The 12994-nt window shown below is 42.9% G+C and overlaps 1 protein-coding gene across 1 annotated transcript in view; it reads right to left on the minus strand.

The window, feature by feature from the left end:
* agbl1 (AGBL carboxypeptidase 1) overlaps positions 1-12994 on the minus strand; it is a 144308-nt gene that overhangs the window by 32340 nt on the left and 98974 nt on the right. The window contains exons 21-22 of the mRNA XM_023397390.2: positions 10161-10341; positions 2357-2486 (exon numbers count right to left, since the gene is read on the minus strand). Of these exons, the coding sequence (XP_023253158.1) occupies positions 2357-2486; positions 10161-10341 (311 nt within the window). The remainder of the gene's footprint in view (positions 1-2356; positions 2487-10160; positions 10342-12994) is intronic.

Here is a 12994-nt window from a genome sequence, read left to right on the forward strand (position 1 = left end):
AAATGTTCTTCAATGTAGCAGAAAATGTTGATGTGTCTCCACCTGTCTCTGCCAAGAGAAGACGGGCTGTGCCAGCTCTGTCCACAGTCAGGTCAGCCTGTGTCAGGCAGTCTCTATTGCCAGGCTGCGATCAATGAGTGTGTACATAGTCAGGGTCTTTCTTAGTCTCTGATCCCTCATCGTGGTCAGATGGTCTGCTGCTGTGTACTGTGTGTTTAGAAGTTAGTTTTGTGTGGCACATGTCCAGTAGTTAATGTCATTGTCTTTGTGTTGAGCTAAAGGTTGGTTGGTCCAGATAGTGTGAGAGCTGTGCTGAGGCCTGCTGCTGTTGGAGGAGCTGAGCCTCATGATCAGCTGGCTCTGGGACTCCTCTCTGTGTTCTCCTATTGCTCGTGAAGGGCTTTGTAATGGTGGGAGCAGAGCGCACATGTTTTTAGGTATTTGTAGAATTTGAGGGCTCTTTTCTGTATCCTGATTAAAAGGGGGATTTGGCCTAGTTCAGCTTGGCATACATTGTTGCGACTGGGTATTTGTCCCATTTCTCAAAGTCTTTATTTATAAGAGGACCCCAATACTTGACAAGTGCAAAAAGTATACATTTAATTTCTGTCAGATCAGGGATATCTGACCGTTCATCAATCCTCCATGTCAGGGAAATTTCCAGTGATCAGAAGGAAGTTTAATAATTTTAAAATATGGCAATGTTGAACTTATGATTGGTAAATTTAAGCATTTCATTTAAAATACCATCAGGATCACTGGCTGTTGACGATATACAGATCCGATGTTTGACTGAGCTGTAGTACTTGGTGCCCATTTTGTTTACACCTTTGTCAAAGTTGTTGCTATGGGGTTGTGAGGGGAGCAGAATGCTAATCTGACCAGATATATATGTTTGTCTCCTTGTTGATTAATAGAATCTAGTTCTGTGTCTGTCCTGGCATCAAGATCCCCACAGATTAGTACACTTCTCTGGGCTTGGTCGTAATTGATCTCATCTTCACGAATGGAGAAAATATTTTCATTATAATTGTCCTCACAGGGCTGGTCAGTTGTGGTGCAGTTGGGGGTGGGGTGATGTCTGCGTCTGGCAAGGAGTGGGTGTTGTCAGTGGTGGTAGTCTTCTCCTGTTCTGCCTTTTTTATAGGGAGAAAGTCCAGCTGCACCATGACAGTCCCATTCTTATATACAGTATACTGACTGTTGTCATGACAGTGTCTGTGTCTTCTGCCTCTTTGGTTTTTAGTTTCCAGCCTTTACAAATCCCTTCTTTCTTTACAGAGAGGTAATGGGCCCTTATAGCCAAGTGCTGCTACTGCACTGCTATTGTTGCTACTCCTTGGTAACCATTGCCAGGGTTTGTTGAAGGTTATCGGTTAGCCTTAAAGCTAAGCTAGCTTTAAAACTATTTCGGTTTAGGGTTAGGGTTTTTTACATCAATCGTACATCATTTCTTAGGTTGTAGGTTCTCTCTGTGACATCTCACTCACTTGAGTCTTTGGCTGTATTCTTCTCCTAGCTTGGTGTAAGTCAGCTGTAGGACAGTTTGGCAGGTGGTTTTGTTTTCTGCTGGATTTTTCAGTTGAGCAATATTTTTCCCTTTTTATGCTTTGAGGGAAGCAATACCTAATTCCTCAATAAAATTGTTTCTTCTTCAATGTTGCCAGAAGAAATGTAAGAGGTTATCTCGTTTTAAACACTGTTCTGTCTCTCTCGCTGTGGCTTTTTGGGGGATTAACATGAGTTAAATTGAAGCAGTCAGTCATTATTCTGCTTCTTCTTTGATCTTGTTATTTTTTTCCAACAGTCTAATCTGAATTTCAGCTGTCTACAGATAAACTATTAGCTAAATCATGTTTTTGCTGTAGTGGTTTGTGAGAAGTTCTGATGCTCCTTTGCTTTGCTCTGTTTGAAGGGATGCATCACTGTCGAATCAGTCTCTTTATACATCTGGTGAATATTCTGCTGAAATGCTGAAGTTGTTTCACATTGAATTTTAAATCTACTATAGTTTTTTTAGCTTGAATCTCATTCATTCTGTGACTTAAATAAATAAAGAGGAAACATCATAAAGAGACTAACCCTTGTACCCTAAACACACTGAATTATGGTCAGGGTGTGTTTAGGGTACAAGCAACTTAGGTTAATGTTAAGAGATTTCCTTCATTGGTAACAGAACTTCAAACCGCTAAGTACCATGCTGCATACAAATGCAATTAGCTTAAATATGAAGTTAGGTAGCACTCAAGAGACCACATCATCAGAGAAACTTGTTACTTATTGAGAGCAGAACCAGCCCACAGCATCAGAGGACAGGTGTGTTCAGGTAACACCAAGTTCTGTCTATGTATCTCACCAATGGAGGTCGTCCTATACAGTTCAGGTAATAGAGGAAGCCCTTCGTGTGGTAGATGGTTGGACTGAGGACAGGGTCTGGTTTACACCATTGGCGGTTCAGGTCCTCACTGTTCAGATCACAGCGGTTCCTGGGGAGATACAGCAGAGGAGACAGGTGGGGATTTATGGAGCAGTACACTGGTACTATAATGGAGAACTGTTTCAATAACAGATCCTGAGGATAACATCAGTAAAGCCTCCACACATCAGTAGGAGTACTGGTTTTTAACTCGTCTTTGTATTTGGTTTTATGGAGGTCACTCCAGAAGGCAAAGGTTATGTGAATAGAAAAATGGATAAACCATATATTACATGATGCACACTTGACTAAAAAATTATCATTTGCTTCCTGTTACACATGGGCATGTTTATCTTAGCACCACAGCACCTGTACCTCTTGGCTCCCTCTAGTGGAAACAGGGGGCAACATAAAATCAAATTAACACAATGGCAATAAAATAAACAGCACATTGACAGAATTAGATAAATAACATGAGCGTATATGGGAGGTGGTTTTTCTATGTGTGACTTCTCATCCTCACATGAGCATTTTAACATGATAATAATATTCATAAACTAGGCAGCACACAGAAAATTAATTCTGGTTAACAGCTGATGTGAGTATTCCCTCATAAATGATGCATGAAGACAGAGCAGTTTGCAAAAGAGGGAAGCCTAGGCTGTCCTGGCATTGCATGGAGCCCATTGTGAGTTATGTCAGGCGGGAATAGGAGACACCTCTGTTTGCGGTAGGATATGGGTCCTACTACACTGTTGTGGGTTCGGAATGGGACAAGGGTGTTCCTTTGTTATTGTGTGTGTCAGATGGTAAGGTTGACTGAGCTAAGTGTCATCAAATCAATCAATCAATGCAAATAAGCTGTGAAACTACTAAAAAAGACACCAAGTCAGAATTCGTCTGCCAAACTCCTGGAGACAGGCTGGACTCTCTCCTTTTCCAGAGTTGCCCAGGGTGACAGGTGCTAGGTCGGTGTGTGGTTACTCACAACCCCCCAGTGGAGTAATGCGGTGTTGTAGTTCTCTCTGGGGAGCGAGAGGGTCTCCTCTATATGGAAGGTTTACACCAGGGTGCTGAAAAGGGGGCGTCAATTGATCGTCGAACCTCAGATTCAGGAGGAGCAAACACGTTTTCAGTGAGTGTTGGACTTCACCACGGCTGTCGATGTTGTCTCCAATCTTGTTTACGATATTCATGATAGGATCCCAAGGTGCGGCTGAGGTGAGGAGTGTATCCACTCTGGGAACCTCAGAGTTGCATCTTTGCTCTTTGAAGATGATGTGGTTCTGTTAGCTTCATCCAAACATGGTCGCCAGGGCTCACTGAGACAGTTTGCAGCAGAGTGTGAAGGGGCTGGGATGAGAATCAGCACCTCCAAGTCTGAGGCCATGGTTCTCAGTTGGACTGCTCTCTTCGGGTTGGGGGTGAGTTACTGCCCGAAGTGAAGGCGTTCAGATGGATTGGTGCAGTGTCAGCAGTAATGTGGATCTTATACCGGACCATTGTGGTGAAGAGGGAGCTGAGCCGGAAAGGCAAAGGAACCAGCTGAGGTGGTTCAGGCATCTGATAAGAATGCCTGCCAGGCACCTTACTTTGGGAGGTTTCCCGGGCATGTCCAACTGGAAGGAGACCCTGGGGTAAACCCAGAACTCGCTGGAGGGATTGCATATCCTATCTGGCCTGGGAACACCTTGGGATCCCCAGGAGGAGCTGGAAAGTGTTGCTGTAGAGAGGGATGTCTGAAAGCGCCTGCTTAGCCTGCTGCCACCGCAATCCAACCCCAGATAAATGGAAGAAAATGGATTGATGGATGGACTATTCAAATGACATGTGACGTTTAATGACTCAAAAACAAGAGATAGATACTGAGGCTATTAACCAGTATGATAAAGAGTCCTGAACAACATTCAGTTTTACAGTTCCTCTTCTACTGACAGGCATTTCAGTGAATCAGTCAGAGCGCATGAACCACTTAACTACAGTTGTGATGGTACCAGGCTTTCCTCAACTAAGTTTTCATGAAATTAGAGTTGTGATTTGGTTAATGTTTTTCAGTTCTGGAGTGAATTCAGGTCTAAAATCAAATGTTACTTTTGTTTAAGATGAGAGATAACAGAAGTTATGGCTTATTTTTTCACCACTGGTTAAGCCCGAGTCTGAAACAGGTATGGTATGGACCCAAATGCAGCACACAACTGGATATAGTTTGTAATGACCTTTATGAACCAGCAGAGATTTTTTTCCACACAGGTGGGTATTGGAGAAAAGGGGAATTGTCATCAGCAGGTAGGTGGGTAAACAGGAGAGAGTTCATGGGGATTATGGGCAGATGAGATCTTTTGAGGTAGGTGAGTATAACCGGTTCATATCTTTGCCCAGCAGGTGAGTAATTCTTCTCAGTAGTAGTGCAGACCCTTGGAGTAGGTAGGTGATGAAGCCAAGTGGCCGAGGACAGAGACACCCAAGGCTGGGAGTGGGGAGCCTAGAAGCCCGCTTGTTCGACAGGGGAATCAAGTTGATGATTCAGAGAGTCGGAGCAGAGCAGGAGCCTCAGGTGGCAACAGGAATGTGCATAAACCAATACTGCCCACGATGGGCTCACACTGGATCAGCAGGCGCCGAAGAAGAGGCACTGATGATGGGGAATGGAGAGCCAGGAGCTCCGTGTGTTCAGCTGGAGAGTGGAGCTGAGTTGTGGAGCCGATGAGCCAAAGAGTCAATCTGTGGACCTCAGACACCAACAGGTATGTGACAGATCTCTTTCCACAGCGGAACCACACAGGATAGGTAGTTAAAGAGGATGTTGTTTACCTGTTGAAGGAGCAATGGTGGATAATATGCTATGTGGTCTTTACAGTTTGACACTGGGCAGCAGGAGAGACGAGCGGGCCAAACCAGGAAGTGGTGAATTGAATCGCTTTTTTAGGAGCAGAGTCTTTGAGCAGGAAACCAACAGATACTTGAAGCCGTGGAGAAGCCAGAGACCAAACGTCAGAGCATTTACCAGAGCTGAAGCTGGGTCAGAGAAAAAGGATCAGACAGACACCAAACTAGGAAACCAGTCTGCAGGTAGACGCTGGTGTATCAGGCATAGAAGCGTGAATAATCTGGCAACGAGTGGATCAACTGGAGAGGCTTAAGTATGGGCTTGATTGGAGAGCAGCAGCAGCTGCGCAACCAGGTGAGTTGGATGAGGACTGATGAGGGGGCGTGTCGGGAGAGTAAATAAGGACGAATGGAAAAACCCCAGAGAGAGCAGGTAAGAGCAGAGGTGGATTGTGACAGCGTCTGGATCTGGTACATCTGCAATTTATTTCCTACGGCCACATAAAAAGAGTCCAAACTTTATGACAGAGGAGACCACATCACAGACCCTGACACATGGACAAGATTTTTACAGGAGGAACAGACACCTCTCTGCTCAATAGCTCCTCCTATCCTTTGTGGTCTCTCTGTCTGTTTTTGTATTTTCTGAATGTAACTAAATAAACATCACAGTCACAGTCTGCTCACAGCTGGAACCACAGTTATTTAAGACAGCTAAAGCTACAGACACGGCTGAACTTAGAACCACAACTGGAGCTGCAGAGATGTTATTCTTTTCTCTTATTTTCACATGAACTGAGTTGGCGCACAACAGGAGAAATTAAATCAAAGATGAAGATGATACACTGATGAGTGAACCTCCTGCCCCACAAAGGCTTCTTCTGCCTCTGAGGTGGTGATGAGCTTACACACCAGTCAGCTGTAACTGTTGTAAATCAGATGTTAGTCTGACCCCATGAGCAGTTTCATTATGTTGAGAATATGACGCATCAAACAAACATCACTACGATCAGACTATACCATGGAAGTAGTAGGTTGTAATTAGTGTAGTGTTGAGCAGCAGGTGAATGAACAGAGGTAGTTTGTGTTTTAAATTATTTCATTGACTTGTGTATCACCAGGCACCTGGTCAGAAGGCATGCATTACATATCAGAAGCATATTCTCTACATCAGTCAACAAGCGACTCTGCCCCACTGCTCTTTCTTAATCACACAAAGAGCTTTACATTAACTTCATACGTTAATAATGTAGAGCTTCTTAGCGGGATGTTCTTTCTCTTCAACAATGAAGTTAAAAGGACCATTGCTTTGTGAAGAGGGGTGTCTGTCCTGCATCTGTCTGTGTGTGTCTGCTCCTCTGTCTGTCTCCTTTTCCTAATGACACCATTGTGTTATCATTTTGTCACAAACCGGGCCACACGGCCATGACAAAAAAGGGAGATGCACACAGACAAGCCAATTAGAATTTTTTTTATTTAAAAAAAAAAACAGACAATAAATCTAGGAGGAGAACTTAAACTAACAATGGCATGTGTAATATGTAAGATCAGCAGTGTGAGTGAGACCATGAGTGAAGAAGTGTATGTGAATGCAGTGTTGTACGGTGCAGTAACAGAAACAACACCAAACCAAATGCCAACCAAGCCAAACGGATGCCTCAGGTAGGAGAGAGAACCAGAACTGAGCTCCAACTTGGTTTTAAAAGCACTAGCACACAGGGCCCAGGTGTGCCAGGTCTACTGATGAACCCAGGTACTGACAATCCTTTGCCACACCCACCTCTAGTACCAAGTCTCTAGTCTGCAAAGGAAGCAGCCACACACAGGAAGCAACAGTTTCCATAAGCACAATGCCTTGATATGACTGGGGTTTACTTTGCGCCTTGCTGCACTGAAAAAATAATGTATATCTGTTTTAATTTTCTTTGAGCCACAACCACTGTGCCAGGTTATTGTGTATCAGATCGTAGCAGGCAGTAGATTTAGGTTTACAGTAATATAATGGGGGAGACAGCCCTCAGGAAGGGGTGGACAAGTCCCCCGTCCCCCCGGGATTTCTGCCTATGCATGACAGGTTTCTCTTGATTGGAAATAGTTTGTACTTAACTTTCCTTACTCAGGACTCTCTGGAGCTTTCAATCATATCACACTGTCATCACATTGGGATTAGTTTTATAAATGAATCTTTTGGGATTCATTTTGGGAGACTGTCATCAGTACAAAAATTATGCAGTTGTTTCAACATCTTAAATCAACCTCCAATGTATTTACATCCAGTTTGAGTGAAGTTTCATTGTTGCTATGTTTTCATATGAAGTCTATGCTGAAATATATTTTCATTATAAAACCCCAGTGATAATAACATGTTTCTATAGTCATTGAATCATTGAATATAACGACATACACAGAGGAATGTCCATACCACAGGAGTCAAGCGTCAGAGAAACATCTGTCCCAGATATTTAACATTCTCCTCACCAGCTGAGTTCGGTTCAACTCGCAACCAGCCGAACTCTTTGCTGCATGTCAGTCCCCTTTTCTCTGTCCCTAAATTTCCTGTCTCTCTACATTGTCAAGTCAAATAAAGGCATTAAATGTCCAAAATAATAACCAATAATAATAATAAACTTTGAAATTTTGAATGTGCCTGCTGCTTGGTGGGTTTACTTCACTCCTCACGTTTCAATATGTACAAAGGACGTCACTTTCAGTTTCATTTATGTCATAGAGACTTATCCTGACACTGACCTCAGTCACTGCAGGTATCACTCACACTGATTGTTTAAACCCAAATTTGTCCCAACAACCATAGCAAGACATGCATACGCACATGTACATGCCCTAACAGAAGTTGATTTGCAATAAAGCTATACCACTATATCCCCATATAGATGATGGCTTCTAAGATCACACTTTTATTACCTACCTTACCTCTTACCTTTTTGAGACTCTTATTTTGAAAGTGTCTGTATTTCTGTGTTTGGCAGTATAAATTGCATAAGGTTGTGTACAACATAGCCAATAATTTCCTCTTACCATGTTGAGACTTTTATTTTAAAGGCTAATTGAAATCGTGGAGATGGTGTTTGTGTGTTTCTGTCAATATATATATACATATCAGTGGCGGCTGCTGGTCTTATAAGGAGGGGAAGCTCATTTTCGGCCTACATCATAAAACTTGTCCGTTTATTTATATGTAAATTCGCAGAGCGACAGAAGAGAGTCGCCAAACACAACGCTAGTCGTTTTTAACAAAGACAAAGTCGCTGAGGCTCCGCAACGTCTCCAGATCAACTCCGAACAACGGAATGAAAAACTTGAAAACTGCTCCGGTGCATGCTTATACTTCAAGATTGCTGATTCGCTCATTTCGCGGTCAATCAAAAAGGGACTCAGCCTCAGACAGATCATCCAATCATCATGCAGAAGCCAAGCGTCTGGGCCAGCCCACTGTCCCATAGACCCCCAGAGACGCTGAGCGTCCGATGGGCGGGACAAAGCCCAGCATTTATCCAATGACCGTCTAGTTTCGCTGCAGTGGAACAACCCACTCTGTGGCGATGCGGGGATGAATCAGAAGGAAGTCGTATCGGTTACCTGTGATAGTAGCTGATTCTGAACAAAAGATGAACGTGTTCTAGCGCATATTTAGTCAATGAAATGTAACCACAACAGCACATATTTAACCAATTATTTTGTTGACATTTTAGGGGAAGCTGAGCTTCCCTTGCAGTCTCAGAGCAATCGCCACTGGTATATATATATATATATATATATATATATATATATATATATATGTGTGTGTGTGTGTGTGTGTGTGTGTGTGTGTGAGTAAGTGTGCGTCTGTGTTTTGTGTGTAGCAGTAGAGCTGCCAAACAGAACCTCCAGTATGTTCTTTTTACAGAGACTCTTATTTTGAAGGTGAATATCAAAAAAGTAAGATAGTGTTTGTGTGTGTCTGTCAATGTGCGTGTGTGTATTGATGTGTGTGGCAGTAGAGCTGTCTACCATAGAGCCTCCAAAAAGCTTGAGACACTTATACAGTTGATATTCATATGGTGGTAATGGAGTTTGTGTCTTTCAATGTATGTGTGTGTGTGTGTGTGTGTGGTGTTGGGAACTTGTGTAAGCTTAACCTTCAAACAGCCCTTTGTTTGGCTAATTAACTCTTAGCCCTTAAACTCAGGTGTGAGAGCAACTCTAAGGTAAATCAACACAGTGTATTTACGTGTACTTGTTTGGGTGTGTGTGTGTTGATGTGTAGTTCTTTGCATGTGTGTACATGTATTTTTATAATTGTGAGGACAATTTTGTTTAAAAACCATTATTGTGAGGTCATTTTGGCCGGTCCTGACATGTTCAGAGTCAGCTTTGCCCATTTCTGCCTAGTAACTGTCAGTAGCACCTGCTGAGACACTTGTTGCTATAGCGACTGTGGCCACCAGACACCAGCCAACACACAATCCCCTCTGTCTCCCTAGGCACACACAGCTTTTAAGACGAAACTTGTGTTGAACTACAAGTCCTATTGAAAAGATCACCTTACCACAGCTGTCCAAAGGCTTCATTTAAGAGACTGATATCTTATAAACTCCCCTTAACTCTGTTGAGAGCAAGACACTTCCACTCACACATACACTCACACAAGCTACAGCAGCTGATTTAACAAACACACACAAGCGTTCACTCTGTGATCATTAATTGATTTATACGTTTCATTTATGGTATTTATCTGCTGCAGTCTCATACCAACATCTAATCTAAGACATGTACTGTGGATTCTTCTGCGTCATCTGCAGTCTCCCTCTCCTCTCTCTCTCTCTGTCTGTGAGTGGAGACGGGTGTTGGAGTTAGACCAAAGCTCCACCAACTACTCAACTAACACCTGCATCCAGCACTGTTCCTGTCTCCCACTTACGTCCCATTGATGACTCCATCTGGGTTAAGCATGGGGATGATCTTGAAGACAAAGGCTTCCCTCAGACTCTGGGCCACCGGCTCAGTGCTGCACAGAAACTCCAGGGTTCCCTTCATCACCCAGCTGGCGTTCGATTCACCAGGATGGACACGTCCTGTCAGCATGATACAGGGACGGTTACCTGCAGGGAGACAGACATAGATCTGTCATGTGTCTGTATGGTAGGATGCACAGTGTGTGGAGAATTAGTCCACAAACATTACTGAGTGTTTTCAGGATCCTACCTTCTAAACTGAGTGGTACCTTGTCAATCAGCACTCAGCTGCCTCTGTATTGTAATCTGGTAGTTGACATGACCTGAGCTCTCTGAGAACCCAAAACCAATCCTGCCCCTACACCCTTCCCCTACCCACTCTCACTCAAACCGCCACATTGTGTATACTGTGTACCATCACAACAACCTGCTGAGCTCTGTGACAGTGACAGCTGGCCTCATTTACGGGTGATAATGAGTGATCATTTTAATGTTGTGCAGTGGTCATAATTAGTGTCAGTGATTGCAGTGTGAATGACAGACAGCATGTGTGTGTGATCAGTTGTTTGAGTTTAGAACCGCCTGTACTGGTTAATCCATCATTACAACATGGAGGCAGAGGAATTCAGTACAAATGGAGGTAAAATCACTTATCACATGAAGGTGGTATAGCAGACACCCCTGACCTGGCATCAGTCACAAGACATTAAAGAAGTGAGGACATGTTGAGATATGGACACAAACATGTCACCTTCTTACTCTTGGACAAACAGGGTGTAAAGAGACTTTCACAGGTGCTGGATCAAAAAATCAATCTGAAGGCCAAAGTCAGACAGAGGATCTGCACACTATGCAAACAGCTCCCAGCTATTTTAATAAAGCTACGTTTCCATCTACCAGAGATCTGCAGTGTCTGACGAAATATTCATGTCTGAATCAGCTGATTGTATTAATCACTGAGTTCTGAGTGACAGAAGTAACAAAATGATCAGACAGAATATATACACGTCTCAAGGTCATTTAAAGACAGAAATACTTGCTTCACCTTTGACCTGCTGTACTTACTGCCATTGTGTCCTCAAAGTTTTAACAAATGAAGTGGTTTTACATGATCTGGACAAACAGTTTGTCTCTAACCTGTCTGATCATCTGATGTGTATTCTGACATTTCATCTTCATCCTCAGTTCGCAGCACTGAAGTTCACTGTAGGTGAATGTAACTGACAGAAAGATAGACAGAGCTATAAAACCACAATCTATGTTCTAATAAACTTAAGAGAACATGCCAACATTTTCAGACACTCAAGTGTCAAAGATGGAGCATTTAAACACATTGTTGAAAGGTGTGAGGCTTTCCAGTCCAGTCCTGATCTCCATCTTTTCACATGACTGCATATAAGATACCAACAACTAAATTTGTCGGTATCTTATATATCATATATATATATCATCCCACAATTACCCAGAATGTTTAAAGGCCAACACATGTGTTATGTGTACTCTATGTTAATCATGACCATGAGCATTTTGTTGAACATTGTAACAATATTTTTGAAGCATTACTTGCAGGCTGCCATTGTTTTCCATTCATCTTAGGAAAATCAATACGCAGACTCTTTAATGTGCTGGTGTTGTGTGATCACAGTGAACATCCAGTGTGAATGAATAATTCAACATCGCTGATTCATAGTGATGCAGTTTAAGAGCAAAGTGATGTTCCAGGTCTGTTGGTATTCTCTCATAAGGGCATGTGTCCATGTATGTTTTTTTTTGGCAGAAAACTACACACACTACAGGCTGGATTTCCTTAAAGGCTTGTTCCAGACAGATAGACATATTAAATCTACACTACTACGTTTTCGTTTACGATCTCTGTCCAGTGACTGTTTTAGCTCCTTATCACAAACGATCTCCGTGCAGACTATGACACCTGAAAACACATACATACCTGAGCAATCACGTACAATGGGCATGTGTGAGCTGGTGTAAACAGAAAGCAGATTGTCCACTCTGCAGTTGGTTACTTGCAATAAAATACCATGAACGAGGAAGAGCAAAGACAGCTGCACTGTTAAATGCAGAATTTAACTGCACAACAGCTGCTAGCAAAAACAACAAGGTCAGTCATGCGTGTAATTTGTTATCTGTGTTGTATTCACCACTGGTAGTCGAGGTTGATCAGTCAGAAAGCGACCATGGGTGTTTACATTATCATTTCCAAAGGTCTCCATTTTTGCCTGTCTAGACTACAACACAACCCCCGGAATTTTCAAACTAAAACTGGGTCAGCAGGGTTTCAAAAGTTCACGTTTTCTGTGCTCAAAAAATCCGGAGTTGTTTCAGATGGGAGGCAAAAACATAGCAAAGGAGATGAATTTTAAAATGTAAACATAGTATTGTGGACATAGCAACTAACAGATAGGTAGGTAGGGGGGAGGGGTTTATCTCCCACCTGAGACTATACTTTCTGCTATGAACCAACGCATGCAGTGTGTCCTGGCGCCTGATGGGGACCTCTACCTGAGGTCTAGATTCCTGGATTATAATTACCTGGATGTTGGTGCAGTAGGGAAGACATAACACACTTAAAGCCCCTCTATCAGGTAATTTAGGATTTAGGAGGAAAGCTTCTTGTTCCCCAGGAAATAGCCATTACAAAGCTAAGGCCTGATATAGTCTTGTGGTCTAGGAGTAGAATGAAAGTATATTTCATAGAGCTGACTGTTCCGTGGGAGGCCTTAGTTGAGGAAGCATATGAAAGGAAAAAGCTCAGGTATGCAGAGTTAGGGGCAGAAGCAGA

The sequence above is a fragment of the Seriola lalandi genome, unplaced genomic scaffold (assembly GCF_002814215.2).
Source record: "Seriola lalandi dorsalis isolate HSWRI2012SDOR001 ecotype SW California unplaced genomic scaffold, Sedor1 jcf7180002055008, whole genome shotgun sequence".
NCBI classification, from domain to species: domain Eukaryota; kingdom Metazoa; phylum Chordata; class Actinopteri; order Carangiformes; family Carangidae; genus Seriola; species Seriola lalandi.